At 39.7% G+C, this 25,065-nt stretch overlaps 1 protein-coding gene and 1 long non-coding RNA gene across 3 annotated transcripts in view; one reads left to right on the forward strand and one right to left on the reverse strand.

Annotated features, from left to right (window-relative positions):
- The window catches only part of LOC139943688 (uncharacterized), a 46,773-nt gene that overhangs the window by 18,566 nt on the left and 3,142 nt on the right, over positions 1–25,065 (reverse strand). Inside the window, exon 1 of one of the 2 annotated variants that reach the window (XR_011786880.1) lies at positions 9,850–9,999. The exons of the other annotated variant lie outside the window; for it this stretch is intronic. This is a non-coding gene — a long non-coding RNA (uncharacterized lncRNA). Of the gene's footprint in view, positions 1–9,849; positions 10,000–25,065 lie in introns of those variants that run through there. 2 annotated transcript variants of the gene reach the window in all.
- LOC139943677 (xaa-Arg dipeptidase-like) lies at positions 10,760–24,965 on the forward strand. Its single transcript, XM_071940418.1, has 8 exons — positions 10,760–10,908; positions 11,803–12,013; positions 12,580–12,751; positions 13,177–13,325; positions 13,955–14,097; positions 14,928–15,082; positions 17,487–17,715; positions 21,341–24,965. Exons 2-8 carry the CDS (start codon positions 11,829–11,831, stop codon positions 21,490–21,492), a joined length of 1,185 nt encoding a protein of 394 aa, XP_071796519.1. The 5' UTR covers positions 10,760–10,908; positions 11,803–11,828; the 3' UTR covers positions 21,493–24,965.

Below are 25,065 nucleotides of genomic sequence, written 5' to 3' on the forward strand. Positions count from 1 at the left end.
TACATAAACTGACAAACCTGTAGAAGTTTGAGATCGATTGGCCATTCAGGTCCAAGAGAATAATGAAAAACTGATTACAAATTTTGCATTGCATCGATGCCCAAATAAAAATGAATAAAACGCTTACTGAGCGATAAACTCCAAACTATTCTTATTTCACAAAGCACTAAAAGGTTAGTCGTGACTCAGAGTGCCCCTCCACTTACAACCCCCCCCTCCTGCCCTATTCACCACGCTACTTGCAGAATTATATACGCAATGATTTCTAGCAAGTGCCGCAACAAGGTATAACTGGTCTGGGAAAGAACCACTAGCGGGACCCGCCCAAAAATGGAAAACATGGGCATAAAGTGGCAGGCAAAGAACAATGCTAACGCTCTGGATCGCGAGGGAAGAAGGCTCACATACAGAGGCTTGGGTTAGATATGGGACGGAAGAGGGAAGAGGCTCACGGTGGGACAGGGGACAGGGGAATGTCAAACAAGTTAACGGGGCCGGGGATATTATAATAGGCCTACGGAAAGGGAAAAAAAAAGACTTATAAACGATCAAGATAGGAAAGTTACACTGAACGTGAAAAAAAAAAAAAACAGGAAATAATAGGGACTGGGAAAGAACCACTAGCGGGACCCACGCCGCGAAACTGGAAACAATTGATGGGGAGATCGACAAATAATGAGCAACGGAAAAGAAATGGGCAAGTGTATACCATAATTTCACAAAAGCACAGTGATTTGTGTTGTGACCCAGCCCTCCACTTATCCCCTCACCCCCGTACTCAACGCTACATTTGCGGCATTTTATACACAATGACTTCTAGTGTGGTTGCCGCACGAAGCACAGATTTTGCTTCTTACCAATTCTGTAATTAAGGTTCCTTTAGTTTAAGTTTAACATAAAAATGTTACTAAATGGGTCATTCCGTGTCAAATCACCCCCCAAAACAATAAATTTTTAAACTATACCCTCTTCAAATTTGCTCAAACGGCATGCTCTTTCTCGTTGGTTTCGGTCAAAATGCGCCTGACCTCTGACATTCAAACAACCATAAATCGGTAACCATTGGGTCAAATTTGTTGAAATTGGTGTCTTTGGAAAGGATATTGCATAAGCTTTCCAAATCTGCCATTACTTTTTTTGTAAGAACATGTTAAGGTCTAGTAACCTTTTGACCTCTACTTTGACCTTGGATTTGACCTTGTGGATCACGTGATTTGAAGATGAACTTCGGTGAAAAATGACTCCCATATGTTTTCTCCACAATATCAAAAAATGATATATTTTTGGCTTGCCGTCAAGCTCCACTCAAAGTTGCCCTACTTGCCTATTCCTATGCAAAGTACTTGTACATAACATACATGTCCATACGTATGCATATCATGATCTTGCTTGGGAAAGACAATCGTACACAATTCGTGACACAACACAACCGTACACAACGCAGTGGCAAACTACACAATCGTACACAACTCAATGGAAAAATACACAACCGTACACAACGCAGTGGGATGGGAGACAAAACCGTACACAACTCAATGGGAAACTACACAACTATACACAGCTCAATGGGGTGGGAAACACAATCGTGCACAACACAATGGGAAAGTACACAACCGTACACAACTCAATGGGACACAACACAACCGTACACATCTCAATGGGAAACTACACAACCATACACAACGCAGTGGGAAACACAATCGTACACAACGCAATGGGAAACTACAAAATCATACACAACGCAGTGGGGAGCTACACAACCCTACAGAACTCAATGGGAAAGTCCACAACCATACACAAGTCAATGGGATGGCAAACACAACCGTATACAACTCAATGGGAAACTACACAACCGTACACAACTCAATGGGACACAACACAACCGTACACATCTCAATGGGAAACTACACAACCATACACAACGCAGTGGGAAACACAATCATACACAACGCAATGGGAAACTACACAATCATACACAACGCAGTGGGGAGCTACACAACCCTACAGAACTCAATGGGAAAGTCCACAACCATACACAAGTCAATGGGATGGCAAACACAACCGTATACAACTCAATGGAAACTACACAATCGTACACAACTCAATGGGAAACTACACAACCATACACAACTCAATGGGAAACTACACAACCATACACAACGCAGTGGGGAACTACACAACCATACACAAGTCAATGGGAAACTACACAACCGTACACAAGTCAATGGGAAACTACACAACCATACACAACGCAACGGGAAAATACACAACCATGCACAACGCAGTGGGGAACTATACAACCGTACACAACTCAATGGAAAACTACACAACCATACACAAGTCAATGGGAAACTACACAACCATACACAAGTCAATGGGAAACTACACAACTATACACAAGTCAATGGGAAACTACACAACCATACACAAGTCAATGGGAAACTACACAACCATACACAAGTCAATGGGAAACAACACAACCATACACAAGTCAATGGGACACTTCACAACCATACACGTCAATGGGAAACTACACAACCATACACAAGTCAATAGGAAACTACACAAACATACACAAGTCAATAGGAAACTACACAACCATACACAAGTCAATGGGAAACAACACAACCATACACAAGTCAATGGGACACTTCACAACCATACATGTCAATGGGAAACTACACAACCATACACAAGTCAATGGGAAACTACACAACCATACACAAGTCAACGGGAAACTACACAACCGTACTCAATGGGCAACTACACAACCATACACAAGTCAATGGGAAACTACACAACCATACACAAGTCAATGGGAAACTACACAACCATACACAAGTCAATTGGAAACTACACAACCATACACAAGTCAATGGGAAACTACACAACTATACACAAGTCAATAGGAAACTTCACAACCATACACAAGTCAATGGGAAACTACACAATCATACACAAGGCAATGGGAAACTACACAACCATACACAAGGCAATGGGAAACTAGACATTAGGTGTTTGTGAACAAACACAAAGCTGTTCCGTTATCTTTCGCTTGGATTATGTGCTAAAATGACCAAGGAGCCCATAACTGAAAAAAAGTTTGAAAATGGTGAATAGTGTCTTGAGTTATGGTGCCACTTCCTGTTTACCCGAAAGTAGAGGTTGACATGGGGTCACGGTAACCTAAGGCTAATTTCCAATGCCCAAGGGGGTATAAAACTGAAAAAAGTTTTTAAATCGGTTGAATAGTACTTGAGATATGGTCCCACTTCCAGTTGACCCTGAAGAAGAGGTCAAAAGGAGGTCACGGTTTTTCCCAACAAATTTTAAGACCTAAGGAGTCTATAGGCGATGTGACCTCTGACGTCACATGAAAACCATAACATGATTCGCGCGCATACTGCCAGACAAAACCTTTATGTTTTGGCAGCCAGCTAGAAAGTGTACGCAATCTTACTGTGACTGCGCAAATCAGTGCCCGGCGAAACATGACGTATAGAGTGTTTTGTCAACAGAGGGCAGTTTGAATGTAAACATAGGTCACATCGTCTATAACTGAAGATTTGTTTTTAAATCGGTTGTGTAACTCTTAAGATATGGTCCCACTTCCGGTTGACCCGGAAGTACAGGCAAACTTGAGGTCACAGTTTTTCAAAATTAATGTCCATGCCCCAAGAAGTCTTCACTACAGTGTAAAAATTGGTCCTGCATTTCTTGAGATATGGTGCTGCAAGGATTTTCACTGTCACTCGTCAATAGAGGGCGATGTATAAGATGAGTGGCCCCTAGTTGAATAATGTAAAAACTTGCTTTGATTCAGAATTGTTTGAGTTGGTTGGTTTCTTGAGTTCATGCCAGTATCTTTAGAGTCCATTGCCATGTGACAAACTACTTACGGATAAAATCCTTGTATTTGGTCGGTGGTTTGATGTTTGATCTAGTTCGAGTGGATTTTACTGAATTCGTAACCACCAAACTCTGCACCTACGATCACCATTTCCTGCTTAATGTGCATGCGAAGAATAAAATGTGCGAGCTTGGAAGCACACAAACAAAAGAAATCCCTGCTCAGCAGTGTATTTCGCTGGACGTAAGCGCAGAATTCACTGCTTCTGCTAAGCACTGAATCTTTGCTTCCAGAGCAGAGCACGACATTGGGCCCATTCGCACAAGATTTTTCATAAGAAAAATAGAATCGCGACTCAAATAATAATTTGTAGTCGCGACTCAAATAATAATTTGTAGTCGCGACTTTAACACTAAAGCACACTAGTCGCCCTGGCCTACTTTTGCACGTTAGTAAACGACGGGTATAATCCTGCGAATGCAAATGAAATTTTTAAGTCACCGTTGTTTTCGCAGTGAAAGTTTTGCAGGAGTTGAGCAGATAAGTCAACTGTAGCATTTTTTTATTGCGAATTGTGACGCTAAAGAACGCATTCCCTGCTAAGCTGTTAAATACGCTTAGCGCAAGCACAATTCCATGATTACGTAAGCGCTGCGATTCTTTCCTTTATAAAAGCCATTGGCCCAGAACCAAACTACACTAAAGCTTTTTAACCACAAAAAGCAGCTAAACACAGCAAATACAAGTACAAGTTGTGAATCAAGGTATTCTGCTCATCTCCAATTTTTTTAAAGCAAAATGTTTTGCCTATTGATTATATAAGCATGTCTCTAACATTTAGCCACTATTCTGCTCAATTTCTGCATTTTTATAAAGCAAAATGTTTTGCCTATTTATTATAAGCAGCTCTATACAAGTGACCCACTCAACCACAAGAGAAACGTCAGCATAGTACATCGCTGCTTTTGTATTCCTGCCAAAGAGTTTTTGTATGTCATGGTATAATTTCCGAAAAGAAAGCGAAATACTTGAATTAGTTTAGGCAAATGGTCCCCGACTTCACCCGTAAAAGATTCCAAATCCCAGGCGTTCTATTTTCGTCGTCCACGCTCGTCGCCTGACCCGCCTGAAACGAACCCGGTCAACTCGGTCCCAAACTAATTCGGTCCCAGTCATACATTGACAGTTTTTTCACTCATTTCTCAAAAACGAACCCGGTCAACTCGGTCCCAAATCAACTCGGTCCCCGTCATACGTTGACAGTTTTTTTCACTAATTTCTCAAAAAGTACAACACCACAGCAAGTAATATTTTAAGGGAAGCTTTCAACTATCATTATCTTCAAACTGTTTAAGTTAAGTGTAATTCTGTGGACACCATGGTATGTCGTCAACGTCAAAAACGTACCCGTATTTATATTAAAACCCTATGCCTTCGTGTACGTCCAGAACTCGGTTAGGAACTCGGTTAGGAAACGAAGAAACAGACACTGCGCTGTGGTCCAGAACGTATGTAGAAAAACAAGAAAAAGAGACTTGAGTAGACTCCTCTCAAGAAGTCACAACTCATGCTGAATTGCATTTACCGTAGAGAATGTTTAACAATAACATGGAAGTGACTGCATCCAGTTATGTTCAAACGTGTAGACTCATCTCAAGAAGTCACAACTCATGATAGGTACATACTGTACGGCATTTATCAAAGAGAATATTTCACAATAACAGTAAAGTGACTGCATCAAGTTTACAAATTGAAAATTCAAATGAAGACCACGTGGTTAATTAATGAAGAATTTTTACACTTTTGTATTAGAATAAAGCTTAGGCTCTAAGCTTCCATTTGAGATATGATATAACTTTTTTATCCTAATACTGTAGGAGTAGGGGCCTAAACAAAAACGCTGTACAACCGCTATGGGTTTTAGGCGGAAACAAAGAATAATAATAATAATAATAAAAATAATAAAAATCTTGACGAAAACAAAACCTGTTCCGACGGAAGGTCGGAACAGCTAACTACACAACTATACACAAGTCAATGGGAAACTACACAACCATACACAAGTCAATGGAAAACAACACAACCATACACAAGTCAATGGGACACTTCACAACCATACACGTCAATGGGAAACTACACAACCATACACAAGTCAATAGGAAACTACACAACCATACACAAGTCAATGGGAAACTACACAATCATACACAAGTCAATGGGAAACTACACAATCGTACATAAGTCAATGGGAAACTACACAACCATACACAAGTCAGATGGGAAACTACACTAACCATACACAAGTCAATGGGAAACTACACAACCATACACAAGTCAATGGGAAACTACACAACCATACACAAGTCAATGGGAAACTACACAACCATACACAAGTCAATGGGAAACTACACAACCATACACAAGTCAATGGGAAACTACACAACCATACACAAGTCAATGGGAAACTACACAACCATATACAAGTCAATGGGAAACTACACAACCATTCACAAGTCAATGGGAAACTACACAACCATACACAAGTCAATGGGAAACTACACAACCATACACAAGTCAATGGGATGGCAAACACAACCGTATACAACTCAATGGGAAACTACACAACTGTACACAACTCAATGGGAAACTACACAACCGTATACAAGTCAATGGGAAACTACACAACCATACACAAGTCAATGGGAAACTACACAACCATACACAAGTCAATGGGAAACTACACAACCGTACACAAGTCAATGGGAAACTACACAACCATATACAAGTCAATGGGAAACTACACAACCATACACAAGTCAATGGGAAACTACACAACCATACACAAGTCAATGGGAAACTACACAACCATACACAAGTCAATGGGAAACTACACAACCATACACAACTCAATGGGAAACTGCACAACCGTACACAACTCAATGGGACGCAATACAACCGTACACAACGCAGTGGGGAACTACACAACCACACACAACGCAGTGGGAAACACAACCGTACACAACTCAATGAAAAACTACACAACCATACACAACGCAGTGGGAAACACAACCGTACACAACTCAATGGGAACTACACAACCATACACAACACAGTGGGAAACACAACCATACACAACTCAATAGGAAACTAAACAACCATACACAACGCAGTGGGAAACACAACCGTACACAAGTTAATGGGAAACTACGCAACCATACACAACTCAATGGGGAACTAGACAACCGTACACAACGCAGTGGGAAACTACACAACCGTACACAACTCAATAGGAAACTACACAACCATACACAACGCAGTGGGAAACACAACTGTACACAAGTTAATGGGAAACTACGCAACCATACACAAGTCAATAGGAAACTACACAACCATACACAAGTCAATGGGAAACTACACAATCATACACAAGTCAAAAGGAAACTACACAATCGTACATAAGTCAATGGGAAACTACACAACCATACACAAGTCAGATGGGAAACTACACTAACCATACACAAGTCAATGGGAAACTACACAACCATACACAAGTCAATGGGAAACTACACAACCATACACAAGTCAATGGGAAACTACACAACCATACACAAGTCAATGGGAAACTACACAACCATACACAAGTCAATGGGAAACTACACAACCATATACAAGTCAATGGGAAACTACACAACCATTCACAAGTCAATGGGAAACTACACAACCATACACAAGTCAATGGGAAACTACACAACCATATACAAGTCAATGGGAAACTACACAACCATTCACAAGTCAATGGGAAACTACACAACCATACACAAGTCAATGGGAAACTACACAACCATACACAAGTTAATGGGAAACTACACAACCATACACAAGTCAATGGGAAACTACACAACCATACACAAGTCAATGGGAAACTACACAACCGTACACAAGTCAATGGGAAACTACACAACCATACACAAGTCAATGGGAAACTACACAACCATACACAAGTTAATGGGAAACTACACAACCATACACAAGTCAATGGGAAACTACACAACCATACACAAGTCAATGGGAAACTACACAACCGTACACAAGTCAATGGGAAACTGCACAACCATACACAAGTCAATGGGAAACTACACAACCATACACAAGTCGATGGGAAACTACACATTCATACACAAGTCAATGGGACACTTCACAACCATACACGTCAATGGGAAACTACACAACCATACACAAGTCAATAGGAAACTACACAACCATACACAAGTCAATAGGACACTACACAACTGTACATAAGTCAATGGGAAACTACACAACCATACACAAGTCAATGGGATGGCAAATACAACCGTATACAACTCAATGGGAAACTACACAACCGTACACAACTCAATGGGAAACTACACAACCATATACAAGTCAATGGGAAACTACACAACCATACACAAGTCAATGGGAAACTACACAACCATACACAAGTCAATGGGAAACTACACAACCGTACACAAGTCAATGGGAAACTACACAACCATACACGAGTCAATGGGAAACTACACAACCATACACAAGTCAATGGGAAACTACACAACCATACACAAGTCAATGGGAAACTACACAACCATACACAAGTCAATGGGAAACTACACAACCATATACAAGTCAATGGGAAACTACACAACCATTCACAAGTCAATGGGAAACTACGCAACCATACACAACTCAATGGGGAACTAGACAACCGTACACAACGCAGTGGGAAACTACACAACCGTACACAACTCAATAGGAAACTACACAACCATACACAACGCAGTGGGAAACACAACTGTACACAAGTTAATGGGAAACTACGCAACCATACACAAGTCAATAGGAAACTACACAACCATACACAAGTCAATGGGAAACTACACAATCATACACAAGTCAAAAGGAAACTACACAATCGTACATAAGTCAATGGGAAACTACACAACCATACACAAGTCAGATGGGAAACTACACTAACCATACACAATTCAATGGGAAACTACACAACCATACACAAGTCAATGGGAAACTACACAACCATACACAAGTCAATGGGAAACTACACAACCATACACAAGTCAATGGGAAACTACACAACCATACACAAGTCAATGGGAAACTACACAACCATATACAAGTCAATGGGAAACTACACAACCATTCACAAGTCAATGGGAAACTACACAACCGTACACAACTCAATAGGAAACTACACAACCATACACAACGCAGTGGGAAACACAACTGTACACAAGTTAATGGGAAACTACGCAACCATACACAATTCAATGGGGATCGACTACACACCGTACACAATGCAATGGGAAACTACACAACCGTACACAACTCAATGGGACACAACACAACCGTACACAACATAGTGGGGAACTACACAACCGTACACAACTCAATGTGGAAACAACACAACCGTACACAACTCACTGGGAAACTACACAACCATACACACTGCAATGGGAAACTACACATTTCAATTTATAACCTGAATACATACATTCATAAAAAAGTAGGTTTGTATCATAAAATAGCTTAAAAAGAGAATTACAACTATAAACTTGGAGGCAAGTTTACAGACAATGTAAGCCGAAGGAAAGCTTTGGCATACCAACAATAATTTTCTAACAATTGTTTTTGTCTTTATTCAAAATAAAATGAGAAATGAATGTGTAGTCTTCTGACATGTACTTGTGTGTTACCTTGCTTGAAACAAAACAAATATTTGCCACAGCCACTCATCTCATAATTTCCACATGATTTTATAAATTTCAACTAAGTATGTATTTCGTTTAAAAGTTTTTGTATTCTTTCATTAGCCTGTTCCATTGGATACAAACAGATGGGTGTTCAAGATAGAAGGCCAAGTTGCAGAGCAGATGATGATACGGACATCACTTTATCTCCCTTGTTTTAGGTCAAATCATGGAGCAATAGTGAAATTATATCCTTACCTGTCCAAAAGGTTTGACGCTGACAGATTAACAGTCATGGCATTGACACAATATCTTGAACCACACATGGAGAGCTCAGCACCGCAGCCCCCGTTCCAACTTGAGTGTTCCAGTTGGGACGGCCCAACTGCAGCTGGGTTTAAGAGATCTGTAACCAACTGGTCTTAAATTGAAGAGTATCTTGTGTGTTAATTCGTCACAATTTCCCTAACGTGGAGGGCGCTAACAAAAATCCGCTGTCACAACACGTGTGGATATCGTGTCGAGAGAGCGAATCGTGGGTGATAGCGCCCTCAACGTTTAGAAAGTTGTAACAAATCAACGTGAGAAGGTCTTCTCACAAGACTAGTTTATTACGCCCAACTGAAACACTCAAGCTTGAACCAGCCCAACTAAAGTTGGGACAATTCTAAGTTGGGGTCAAAACAAATTTCGTTCATGTGACAAGTCAGGTGAACATGTAAACAGCAGAAGGGTGGAGCCTGAAGTTGAAAAGGTGATTTCGAAAAGGGACAAGGTACCTGGCTTTCAGAAACGCCCTCACTTGGTGGAACAATCGCGAAATTACCAACGTCTTGCACTAAGACTAACGGACATCTGTCAAACACGCATTACGACTGCCGATTCGATTAGCTAGTCTTTTTTTTATCGCCACCATAGCGCGCAGTCGGCTAGCCCCCCTGCGCTGCTCGTTAGCCCCGTGCACGGGTGGTGGCGCGCTGCGGCAAAGAATCTCGCCTGCTTCAGTCAGCTAACTTTGAGCCCTTGTCGAAAACTACGGCTTGGGCTCCGTTTTCTCGTCTGGAGCCTAAAGGCACGTACGCAAAGCTCGGGTAATATTTTCAAAACAACCGCGGGGCCAAGCTAGTCTGAGCCAATTACTGGAGCCGACGCCGTGGTTTCGAAAACGGCCTATTTAGGCTTACTACATCAACAAACACATCCATCATTCTGTCATTGATGGGGCAAACGATGTTTTTTGTACAGATGTTTACATAGAATAACACCAAAACGAGCAAGCACATTTTTGAGTTATTGTGCTCTCCTCATTGTGCTACGGTAAGTGAAACAACTTGAGGAATATCGTCATTAAAAAAGTGTGTTTGTATTCAAAAAATGATTTCATTTTTAGTTCACCTCCAGCTGGTGGTGTGGAGGTGGAGACAGAATGGGTGGGCGTGGCATCAAAGTTTTAGGACCATGGCCCGTGACCATGCAGGGTGTTTAACTATAAACTTAAGTAAAGAAAACCAAGAGAATAGTTAAGGGTCACGCCCACACACTACTCCTAGAACTATGCGGTTTCGTTTCACTATCGTCTGCCGTAGCGTAGGAGACGATAGCCCCCCCCCCCCACACACACACAGGATAATTTTAACTCTACTGACTGTCCTATCCCCCATAGAGAAAAAAAACCCTGCAAATACGACTTGTTTGTTCATTCATTTGTGATGAATTAATATCTATAGTTAAAAATCCTCTCATCTCATCACAGCATCACATCACAACCACATACATTAAGTAACAAAACATCATAGTTTGTCTGCAAGTTTTGTGTTACTGTCGAGTGTTTGCTATAAATTTCTGGCAGTGTCAGCTCTTTACATAATCACTGACTGACATCGGGAGGATCAAAATGGTTACAATCTTCATTTCTATAATTTGGGGGGGGGGGGGGGGGGGGCGGGGGGCGTCCCAATACGAAGGGCCGTAGTTGTATGGGGTCTGTTCACTAGAAAGCACCACAGACCTCTAATAATTCTAACTGCACCTGACACAATATTCCTGTTGTCTCAAACCAACCCATGTGCACACACGCAGTGCGTATATTCAATCATTTGAAGGCTGCGCTTTATAAAAAGGAAAAAAAAAAGAAGAAAGCTTACTTCTTATCTTGAATTGAAGAGCATATAATATTTTAATATCTTTCCTATAATTTTGCTCGTTTTCCAGGAAGTATTTTGAATCCAATTGTCATCATGGAGGAGGCAGCCAAAGCCAAGATTGATGCATCAGCTGAAGACTTAAACGCTCTCAGTCAGGACATCTGGTCACACCCTGAGCTCAACTTCAACGAGCACCACGCCCATGAGGTACTTACAGACTTCTTGGAGAAAGAAGGCTTCAAAGTTGAACGCAAGTTTGTGCTAGAAACAGCATTCAGGTAAACAAAAAATTAAAATATTTCCAGGGCATAAAATCATCACTGAAGGAGGTTGTGAAAGAAAGAAAATATGGCGGAAACGACAGGACTTTTCATGTAGGCCTATTCGCATGATTTAGTTTTTGCAAATCAAAATAGTATCATGGTAAACACTACCCCATACACTAACCGGCAAATAGAACTTTTTGATAAACCTTTCAACTAAAATTGAAATAGAAATATCAAAGATTACAAACAACGCAATTTATCATACTTCAGCAATTTTTAGAGGGTAGGGCAAAGTGTATTCTATACTAACACTGTGTAAATGTAACACCGTATATATTTACCGACTGTACTTTACAGTCAGGGAACACTGTTTGAACTTGCCTGGAACGGCTGGTTTCAATTCCATGCGAGACTTTAAATTTTGTAGGCTCATTGTGTTTCACTCACTCCATGGATATTATTTAGTGGAAATTCAAAACTATTCAATATCATAACATGTGACAAAAAGGGCACTTAATTACTCAAACAAGTCCCTTTTAACTTTTTTTATTTTGATATTCTTAAAATCAAATTCCCAGGGCGACATTTGGTTGTGATGACGCGGGACCTAATGTGTGTGTGATCTGTGAGTATGATGCACTGCCTGGGATTGGCCATGCTTGTGGTCATAACCTGATTGCAGAGTGTGGAGTCGCTGCTGGGTTGGCCATCAAAGCAGCATTGGAGGCAAATGGAAATAAATATGGGAAGGTAAAAGTTTGCAATCTGAAATAATAATTATTGTACAATGAGTTTGATTTTCAAACCATGTCTTCAAAGCACCTTAGACTATTTACTTGCTCAGTTCATTAGGCCTGGAACATTTCTGAAACTGTCTCAACTCCTTAGGAGTATGCAGCACCACCAGCCAAAAGGAGGGTGCTTACCATTCACATCAACAATCTCTACCCTTGCAGTTGCAGCTATCTCAATTACTCATTGGTGATGAGATGTAATTAGAGTATTAAAAGTGTCTTACTGTAGAAAACTTGTGTATTGACTGAGATTCAAGCCCACAACCCAAAGTATGGTACTTTTTGAAAGTCTGAGGGATGTGTAGGGGTTCATTGAACCACGATTAAAACGCCTACAAAGTGATAAAGATTTGACACATAGCTTTGTGTTTCTATCACCAGGTGACAGTGCTGGGAACTCCAGCAGAGGAAGATGGTGGCGGCAAGAAGTACTTGATCAAGGCCAACGTCTTTGATGACATCGCTGTGGCCATGATGGCTCATCCCTACAGATACAACGTGCCTAGCCCAATCGCGTTGTCAGTCATTGCGTAAGAATTTCATTAAATCATGCCATAAAATGTCTGTAATTGCTACATGTATCCATGCCCGTTCCGAATGAAAGAAACCAAATCTTGATCAGTCATGTGTGCCTCAAACATCAAACTTTCAAACTACAATTTGTGAGTTTGATGGTCACCCACAGTTTTTAATTTTAAGTGAGAGTAACTTTATATTTAACATGGTGTAATAAACACATGTAACCACCCCCCCCCCCCCGCTTATTACGTTTGTTCATGACATTTTCATTACACAGGATATGACCAAACAGTTAAAACTGATTCCATTTGGATTTATAAACAAATACCAGATTACATATGGGCTTAAAGCAAATTAGCTAACTCCGCACATCAGCTTTAATTGAAGTTGTATAAAACAAAATGGTAATGCTAGTATGACAGAAACATTACTGACTAAGCATTTGGTGAAGTACCCAAGTGCCAAACTCACTATATGATACTTAGGCAATGTCCGACTTTGGCTACAGCTACCGCTAGGATCAGCATGTGTTGAAGAATAGACAGGCAGGTGCAATCTAGCCGTAGCCCTAGCCGAAGTCACTGCTTCGGACATGGTCTTACTGTGTTATCACTGAGAGTAAACTTTTTGTTTTATTTAGACTGAAAATCAAGTTTCACGGCAAAGCATCTCATGCTGCGGCTTCCCCCTGGGATGGTAACAATGCTTTGGATGCAGCCGTTATGTGCTATCAGGCAATCTCTAATATGAGGCAACAGATAAAACCAGACTGCAGAATCCATGGTAAGTAAAATACTTGTGCTATTTAAAGGCACAGGACACTATTGGTAGTTACTAAAAAAATAAGTTGTTAGCATAAAAACTTACTTGGTAACAAGCGATGAAGAGCTGTTGATAGTATAAAACATTGTGAGGAACAGCTCCCTCTGAAGTTATGTGAGAAGACTGGTCTTTGACAATTACAAAAGGTGTCCAGTGTCTTTAAACTTCCGTGGGTGCATAATAATAATAAATAATAATATTGAGTTTTTATATAGCGCTTTTTCACTCCCTACGGGTGTCTCAAAGCGCTTCAAGATATTACCCCTGGTCACTGGGCCTTAATGCACTCCTTAAACCATCTCAGCTCCCTGGGGAGTACACAGCCTCGTGCATCAAATGCGCTACTCGGCTAAATCAATCACAAGAACCATCTCTGCCCTCACAGGTATCCATTTACCCATGGGTGAAGAGAAGCAATAATAGTTAAGTGTCTTGCTCAAGGACACAAGTGTCACGACCGGGATTCAAACTCACACTCTGATGAACAGGATCAGCAGAGCTTGAATTCGGACCTCTTAACCGCTTGGCCATGACACCCCATGTCACAGCTAAAAGGGTGTGGTTGTCTTTTGGTCACCCTGATTGAATCTGGACACCTATACATTGACTATCTAATATTAGGATAAAAGAGGGATGTAGAAGTTGCAAACTGCTTACAAACCAAAATAATATATGGTTTATCAATTTAGTATAGAAAACATTTACACTAAATAGTAGACAAGAAAACAACAAAGGATTAGTGTGTTTGTATTGCTGTATTTGTCACAATATATTTCTTTTTTTCAACCAAGGGATTTTCACGAATGGCGGTGCCGCCCCAAATATAATTCCGGAGGAAGCAGAATTAACATATTCTTTACGAGCTCTGAATGAGGGGGAACTTGCTATTGTGAAGCGTAAGGTTCTAGCATGTGCAGAGGGTGCTGCTGTGGCCTCAGAATGCAAGGTTAGTCCGATAGTTAACCCTCCTACTATGGTAACACCTTTTCAGGGGTCGTGTGTGGTGGTACAGCTGTACACAGAACAAACTGTGTATTACTTGTGTACATTCACCACAAGATGTTATATTGCAGGCTGGCAGAATTTATTTATCATTTGAAACCCACAGTGGATGATATTGAATGGTTAGACAGTGGGAGGTTTGACTAAATTGTGTTATCGAGCTTGTCGACTTGGTGTTTGAGGTATTGTTTGATCCTTTAGCAGTGTAGACTGTGAATGTTCTATCTCTAGAGCACTAGTGAGTTCTTGGGTATGCTATATAAGAATCAAAATTGGAGAAGTATCTTGAAATATTAATAATAGTGATAGTGATAGTGATAGTGATAGTGATAGTGATAGTGATAGTGATAGTGATAGTGATAGTGATAGTGATAGTGATAGTGATAGTGATAGTGATAGTGATAGTGATAATGATAGTGATAATGATGATAACAACAATAATAATAGTGGCTTCTTATATAGCATGCAAGATGTTGGACTCCGTTAGAATTATGAGACCTAATCCTTTTATAGCACCACGTAATGGTTTACAAGGTGCTGTGGTGCAGTATGCTGCCAATCAAACCAGGAACATCTGGGCGTTACAAACACACTGGACCGACGGCTTTACATCCCATCCAAAGAATGAAGCAATGTTTAAGTGGTCTTGCTTAAGGACACAAGTGCCACAACTGGGACTCGAACCCAGACTCTGCTGATCAGAAACACCACAGTTTGAATTGAGTGCTCCTAACCGCTCGGCCACGACACTTCCTTATATTACATGGACCTCTGTTTTTCATTCTATGCTTAAACACTCCTGTTTTGGCTTAGATCGATGTTGCTGTTGTGCTGAGTTATGCTAGCATCATTCAAAATGGTGGTCTAGCCTCGGCGTACGAGGCATATATGACTGATTTTGGACAGGAGTTCTGTACGGACTCTTTCGAAGTGTCTAAGGGGGCTGGTTCGACAGATTTTGGCAATGTGTCATACACAGTGCCCGGAATACATCCAAGTTATAGCATTATGACAACAGCTGGGAATCACACACGTGAATTCACTGCTGCCTCAGGTACACTGAAATAATCTAGAAGACTTCCTTCAGCTTGAAGTCATGCCATTGCTTCTAATCATCACATTGGTGTTGGCTTTTCATTCTTCTTTAATCACTTAATAAAAAGCATTTATATAGTACCAATGTTGACTAAAAAAGACGTTCAAGGCGCTTTAAGGATTAAAAGAAGTAAAACAAGCAGCCAATAACATACCAAAATATATGACACAACTGTTTGTATAAACAGGAAATCCTCGAACCCCTAGAATAACAATACTGAAACTACAAAAAAAACTTTAAAGGAGTCCTAAGAAGGAGGGAAAAAACAAGAATGGCAAACCTTCAAGCATGAAGCCTGCCCTTAATAGGTGAACAGTTGCGCACCATGGTCTTGAGCGTAAGGCTCGTAACATGAAGTACGCCCTCAAAAGATACAGTTCCAAACCATTGTAGAGTGTCATGGCCGAGTGGTTAAGAGCATCGAATTCAAGTTCTGGTGCGTTTTCACCGGAGTGTGGGTTCAAATCCCGGTCGTGACACTTGTGTCCTTGAGCAAGATACTTTACTATAATTGCTTCTCTTCACCCAGGGGAATACATGTGTACCTGCGATATAAACTGTTGCCCAGGTTGTATACTCCCAAGGGAGCTGAGAAACATTAAAAAAGGGATGTTAATGGCCCTATGACCAGGGCACTAATGTAAAGCGCTTAGAGAATTAAGTGTTAGTTATTAGGCGCTATATAAATCGAAAGTTATTATGATGGTCTTAAAGGTACTTAGCTTTGTTGCACAAAGCGCGTGCCCTTAATAATCAAACAGCCTGTGCCTAGGAAGTGCCCAACAGTAAAACAATCCGTCCCATTCTTTAGGAAGTTCCAACAGTAACACAATCCGTCCCATTCTTTAGGAAGTTCCAACAGTAACACAATCCGTCCCATTCTTTAGGAATTTCCAACAGTAACACAATCCGTCCCATTCTTTAGGAAGTTCCAACAGTAACACAATCCGTCCCATTCTTTAGGAAGTTCCAACAGTAACACAATCCGTCCCATTCTTTAGGAATTTCCAACAGTAACACAATCCGTCCCATTCTTTAGGAAGTTCCAACAGTAACACAATCCGTCCCATTCTTTAGGAAGTTCCAACAGTAACACAATCCGTCCCATTCTTTAGGAAGTTCCAACAGTAACACAATCCGTCCCATTCTTTAGGAAGTTCCAACAGTAACACAATCCATCCCATTCTTTAGGAAGTTCCAACAGTAACACAAGTCAATCCGTCCCATTCTTTTGTTTTAACTGTACTTTTAGGTTGAAACCGAAGATTTGTTTTCCTACGCAAATATCTTGACCAACGTTGGTCTTGTGTCCATATATGAGAAGTACGCAAAGGAATACGGACTGGAGCTTGAGTACATTTTAAACCATACAGGCTCGACTGATTTCGGCAACGCTTCATATGTGGTCCCCGGGATACATCCGATGTTCTATTTAACGGACAAGGCCAACATTCATACATATGATTTTGAGGTTGTGGCAGGTACACAACATGAGTGATTTCACGCAACCATCAAAATAGCAAGTCCTCTATGGAATGTACAGACCCATTTGGTTTTGAATGTCCGAAGGCGTAATGTTTCAAACATTGCTTTGCATCTTTTCCTTTGCATGTTTGTCTTGTTTCTTTCCTTGCTTGCTTTGTACTGTGCCTCCTGTTCCTTTATGATTCAAAATATTATCCTTAAAGGCAGTGGACACTATTGGTAATTACTCAAAATAATTATTAGCATAAAACCTGATTAATGGGGAACTGTTGATAGTAGAAAACATTGTGAGAAATGGCTCTCTCTGAAGTAGGCCTAATGTAGGTTTCGAGGAAGAAGTGATTTTCCACAAATTTTATATTGAGACCTCAGAATTAGATTTTGAGGTCTCGAAACCAAGCATCTGAAAGTACACAACTTTGTGTGACAAGGGTGTTATTTCTTTCACTATTGTCTTGCAACTTCGACGACCAATTGAGTTCAAATTTTCACAGGGTTGTTATTTTATGCATATAAATGTTGAGATAAAACAAGTGAGAAGACTGGTCTTGACAATTACCAAACGTGTCCAGTGTCTTTAAAACATATTTACCCAAACCACACTTCTCACATGCTGAATTTTGAAACACTGCTTATAATAAATAATTTTAAAAAGCATATAAATAATGCAAAAATTTGCCTCAAAACCGCTCCAGGCGCATTACAGCTTAAAAGAAGTAAAACAAGTAGCCATAAACATACCAAAATATATAAAACAATTGTAAGCATAAACAGGAATTCCATAAAAAAAAATCTTTAAAAAACCCAATGAAACTACAAACACTAACTTAAAGGAATCGAAAGGACAAATAAGAACCGTTAACCTCCAAGTAAAACACTGAATGTAGACTATGCATACAAATAATAAGTAAAAACTATTTAAATTGAAGGAGTGTTTAAATAAGTAAAAGAAATAGGCAACACACTAAGAACATGTATGTGCTATTTCAGGTAAAAATATAAAAGGTATCAATCATATGGAAAGTGCATGTATCAGCCGACTGTTCACTGTCTATCAATTCAATTCAACATAACTCAGCATCCAAAAGGTTTAGACTGTGATAAGATTGGTTTGCATGGCCCTGTGTTAATCTTGGCTATACTAATGGATGGTGTCGATGCGCAATGCTATGCTACATGAACATGTGTAAGTACAATATCTGAAGAGCGAATCTCGGTAAAAATTTTGTTGATGGAACGCGCTTCTAAGGGTCCAAGTAATGACTCTATCATTGCGGTACCTGCTGCCAAAGCATAGGATTCGAACTACCTATAGATACCCGTCAATCTCGGTAGTCTAGTTGGTAAGACACTGCTCCAGAATTTCAAGGGTCAAGGGTTCGAATCCCAACCAAGTAATATGCCTGTGATCTTTTTTTCACAGGACTTGGGAAAGTATACACAGTGCTTAACCAAAATGAAAAAGTAATGATTCCAAACCAATTGTGCTTAGCTTACATCCGAGACTCGATCTACCCATCTGTAAGGGTGCTCATTGCAAACAGGCTCTATCATGAAACGCAACTAGTCATCTGTTTCCACAGGTTTCCTCAGTATAGAAAATGCTCAAAATTTCATAAAGGAACTTACTTGGATAAAGAAACACTATACATAATAGAATAGAATGTCAATTAAAAAACATCAAAATTTTGGTTATACTTGTCCTCACAGATTTCATACTAGAATTGTATTGTCTTTGATGGGTTGGTGGGGGGGGGGGGGTACAAGCTTAATCTTAATAATATTCACCCGAAGTGGGTCTGAAAGTGCTTCTGACATACACCTGTTCACTGGGCGTCAATTCATTCCTTTAACTATCTCCGCTGCCGGTGAGTTTACAGAATGTGCTGCCAAATATGTGGCGCACTAAGCTTATCACATGAACCATCTCTGCCCTCACAGGTACCAATTTACCCCTGGGTGGAGAGAAGCAATTATAGTCAAGTGTCTTGCTCAAGAACACAAGTGTCACGACCAGGAATCGAACCCACACTCTGCTGAACAAAAACACGAGAGCTTGAGTTCGGTTCTCTTATCCGCTTGGCCACGACACCCCGTAATCTAAATACCATGTACATATTCCCATGCATTAGGTGCAGTTTGAAACAACCTTTGCATATGCTAACCTAGTGTCCAATGATGGTCTTGCATCCATTTATGAAGATTGGGCATCCTCTCTGAGTGTCCAGATAAACACAGATGAGAAATTAAGGAGAGGGGATCAACTGATATGGGAAATGTTTCCTACGTTGTGCCAAGTATTCAACCTAAATTTGCTGTCGAACAAGGGGATGGGTCTATTCATACCAGATCTTTCACAGTCTTTGCAGGTACATTAATACGTAGAGTTAGTTTATCCAATCATACACTTAATCCCTAGATAACATAATTACAATGGTTGTAATGCCTGCATGCAATGTTTACATCTTTGTTTGTCTGCTTCTTTTCTGCCGGTTTTGTTTTCCTCTCACAGATGCTATTCAATACAGTTTCATTTTAGATCCATGATTTGTTTTGCCCTTAAAGAAGGTATACATTTGGTTATCACTCTTAAAATTAACGACAACAAAAAGTTGTGTTTAAAAGCATACAGCAGCTTTTGATAGTATTAAGTATTTTGAGAAACATTTCACTTTGAAGTAATGTGGTGTAAAAAGATATACAAGTTTTTATACCCCAAATTGTAAACTTAGAAGCATTACTGCAGTCATGCTTGTCAGATTGTGTATTCCTGTTAGGGAATATTCTATAGCTATTCTATTAAAACAATACATTATTTTCGCTCGGCCCCAGTGGCCAGTCTATCCAGGACCGCTGGGATGGGCTAATCCCTAGAACAGATTCTTGTTCAGGAAGTACGTCATGTATGCAGGGCATAGAAATATGGTGCAGTGTGAGTGTGATGCATGATGGGACTGCACATTATTAAAACGATGAGCGTGCATGATGCGTTTGCCCATCCCAGCGCCTTTGGTTAAAGCAAGGCGCTGGGGACGAGCGAATACATTATGCTGCAGGTCATGTTTTTGCAAAATCCAACAAGTCAGACTTTGGGAATACAAGACACTTGCCCCTTGTTGCATATGATGTATATTTGGTGGTGGTTAACATTGCTAAGTTAATGCATGAACAGTTCACAAACTTTGCATGTTAATTTGACATATTAAAAAGACATGTTGCCTTGGATCGGTCGAGTTGTTCCATTAAAAACGTTTAAAACTATTTGTTAACAAAATCAGTATGACTAGAAAGATGTTTTAAAAGTAGAATAAAATGATCCACACAAACATACCTCGAAATTACATAGTTTTCCTTTTACTTAACGGGTTCGGCAACGGAGTCAAAAACTTGACTCCACAAAATGGCATAGGGAAAACCGTGCAATAATTATATTCTACTTTTAAAACATCTTTCTAACCATATGCATTTTATTACAAACAGTTTCAAACACTTTTCATTGACCAACTCGCCCGATCCAAGGCAACGTGTCCCTTTAAGTGGATGCATGATGTGCAAACGTTGTACACATTGTCCCCTACTTTCCTGAACTGAATCAGCTTTTTTATATTTTCCTCCATGAAGGTGCTCCCGAGGCTCAGGCCCCGACGTTGATTCAAGCCAAGGCTCTAGCACTGACTGCTATCGAGCTTCTCCAACCGGATGGACAAGACAAACTCAAGAAAATCCAGCAGGAGTTCAAAGACACCATCAGCAAGTTGACTGTCCCGGAATAAATTTGGAGCTTGACTGTCCTCCTTAGGTAGGAGTCAACAATGGCTCATGATTCAAGATAGTATGATAACTATCTCATATGGGTCCTTTGGACGAGACGTAAAAATAGGTCCCGTGTTGTGAGTGATGCACGCTAAACAACTCACGACAGATTTACCGGTACTTTTCAGTAAAGGACGTGTAATGTTATTATCTTGTCCATATGCCATCTATAAGTTTGTGTTATGGATATATAATTAAAATCAACTAAAATATGCCTGCTCTGATCTCCTTTAAAGCAGCCACATTTGGCAACCATTGCATTTTTAAGCAATAATGGAAATATTGTTGAAATCCATGACTGTGGAGTGATGCTTTAATTACCATTAACTGTATGAACCACGTAAAACAATCTCACAAATCTGTGCAACATTTTTGGGACAAGAAAAACCAACAAACTTGAAAATATAATATGACTGATAATCAGTTGCGAGGCCATTTTCCTTTTGTAAAGGGCTTTCCATTTGAAAATCTTGAAGCCTATGGGAAACTTTTCTATGGGCACCGAGGCCACGACCAGGGGCTCCGAAGGACATGGCCTTCATGTGGTATTCCAGGCCTGATGAAGCTAGAGAAGTTTTAACCAAAAACCTCTGTTTGGAAATGAGGCTTACGAACTACAGAAAACTAAAGTTTCTGTATCTTTCTAATGTAATGATCTCCCAGAAGTGACATTTTGTTCCTGTAATTGTTCATGTAAATGTTGAATAACTTGTTCTTTATATATTTCTTTTCACAGCTCACAAATACATCGGTATTTACAACCGAAATATGCATTCTATGCATTGTGTTTGAATGATTTAATTAACATCTATAATACATATTTTAATTTGTGTGTGACAAAACGTTACATCAATTATTCTTCAGTTATTTTAAGTGTTACTCAGCAGATTGGCAAGAAATTGTATTTAGATTTCTCCTAGAGTAAAGACCATGTTAACAAAAAAAGGTCACAGAGCCTGGACTTCCTGCAGGCACAATTTGTACACAGTGCAACGGAGGAATTTTTTTACATTGTATTAGGATTGCACTTTAATTTTGACTAACGTAAAACATTTTTTACTACACACACTACTTACGTGAGATTTACACATGTTGCTACCACAAATGCCTACCAATTATTATGTGTTAAACAAACTGAGGCAAACCTATTTGCGATCCCTGGCTGTACAGAATAAAGCAAAACAAACGAGTAGATTAAAAGAAGGAAAGACTTTCCTTCTAAAGCATTATTAAACAGCTACCTGAGCGGAATGTTTTCAACAGAAATTGTATTTTTACTTGTTTTTAATGCACTTGTTCACCATTTTATTGTAGTTTTGATATGTGTACACTTCTGAACTTTTCGTAATTATCGATTAAAAAATCAGGCCCCTACCTAAAGGTTTTTTGAAAAACTAAAAACACTTCTGCCGTTTAGAGCTGGCGTCAAAGGACAATGCCGCTGACGTCATTTGTGGGAGTTTGCTTTGTTATACATCCACGCTGCAACAAAGCGGCTTTATCTACTTATGACGTTTTGAGAGTGATTACGTAACGGGGCTTTTCGCAAATCTCGCAGAAAAGCTCTGGACAAGGGCATACAAATTGATTGTTTTTTTACACAATTGAAACCTATTTATAATCATATGACTCGATTTCCTTATTCAACGAAAACATTTTAAGTGGAATTCAGCAAAGTTCACGATTTGACATTTTTGTTTAAGCAGGTCCTTAAGGCACCAGACACTTTTGGTAATTACTCAAAGTAATTGTTAGCATAACAACTTACTTGGTAACAAGCAATATAGAGCTGTTGATAGTCTAACAAATTGTGAGAAACGGCTCTCTCTGTTAAGTCATGTAGTTTTTGAGAAAGAGGTCATTTCTTACTCAAATATTAAAAGGCTTCAGACCTGAATATCTTTTAATATTTTTGTAGGCATCTTAAAGCACAAAATTTCTGCAACAAGACTGTTTTTACCTTTCGTCATTCTCTTGCAACTTCGATGACCAAGCGAGTCCAAATTTTCACAGATTTGTTATTTTATGTATATGTTGATATACACCAAGTGAGAAAACTGGTCTTTCACGTCAGCACCTTCATTTAAGTGAAACTTACTCTGGTTTGATGCTAGCATGCAGTGCACCTAGTACAGTCCAGTGTACAGACTCCTCCACACATGATGTTGCCTGGCTTATCCCATAGTGGCCAATTCACGTTACCCTAGCATTCCCTGGCTAGAGCTGGCAACTTTAGGAATGTTATCAAAATTGGGATAGGCTGTTTTTGTTTTATGTGAATTAAGTCACTGGACAATAGGACATAAGCTCAGTGGTTTTTACCAATAGAATGCACAGTTCACTGAATAACGGGAATAACTTTGATAAAAAGAACAATTCTTGCAAATCAAATAAATGCCCATCCCTACAAGTCACTGATTTGGACTTGCCCATACCCCCACAGGGGAGGAACCTGTACTCAGGACTAAACCATTAGTGAAAATAGGTAACTTTGATTTAAAAAACAAGAAAAGAAAAAAAAACTTCTTAAAAATTCAAATAAACGCCAAGACCTACCAGACCTACCAAGTCTAACGCATTAGGTGTGAGACTCAAGCATTTGGGCTCTGACTCGCGCATTTGGGGGGGGGGGGGGTTGAGCTTTGAAAAATCTCGCGCATAGCTGGCCTCTGGACTTGGCATCTCTGCCCTACAAGTCACTGATTTGGACTTGCCCATATCTCAAAGACAGGGGAGGAATCTTTACTCCAGACCAAACCATTAATGAAAATAAGTAACTTTGATAACAAAAAAAGAACACTGGTATTTACAGTGCAGTATAAAGTCAGATTCCTCAAACGCTGCAAGGGTTTGCATTCTATTTAAAGGCACTGGGCACCTTTTAAAGACCAGTCTTCTCACTTGGTGTTTCTCAATATACGCATAAAATAACAAATCTGTGAACAATTTAGGCTCAATTGGTCATCAAGTTGCACGAGAATGTCGAAAGAAAAAACAGCCTTGTTGCATTACTTTGTGTGCTTTTGGATGCCTAATAAAAAGCTACAGGCCTGAAGTATTTTATTACTTGAGTGAGAAACTGCCTCTTTCTCAACGTTACTTCCGAGGAAGTCGTTTCTCACCAAGTAAGTTTTTATGCTAACATCTATTTTGAGTAATAACCAATAGTGTACAGTGCCTCGGCTGTCATAACTATATACAATTCTTTTAACTTACTTGGTAAGAGGGATGAAAACTAAAGTTAACATACAACAAGTGTTTTTTAAGGATTAAAGGTACAAAATAATGTAGGACATATAATGTCAATATTAAGTATAAAGCAAATAAATCAATTTTGGAAACTAATTAAATATTAACGGATGGTGTCAAATTTGTATGAAGTACTTTCAAGCTAAAACTTCAGGTTTTTGTTTTGTTGGCGATCAGGAAGGAACAAAAAAATGGATCAACAACCAGAAGTATCTGGTTATGTACGATGCTGCATCTATTATGTTCTGAATATATTTGACCTCAATCATATTTAAACAAAATAT

The sequence above is a fragment of the Asterias amurensis genome, chromosome 11, assembly GCF_032118995.1.
Source record: "Asterias amurensis chromosome 11, ASM3211899v1".
Taxonomy (NCBI): domain Eukaryota; kingdom Metazoa; phylum Echinodermata; class Asteroidea; order Forcipulatida; family Asteriidae; genus Asterias; species Asterias amurensis.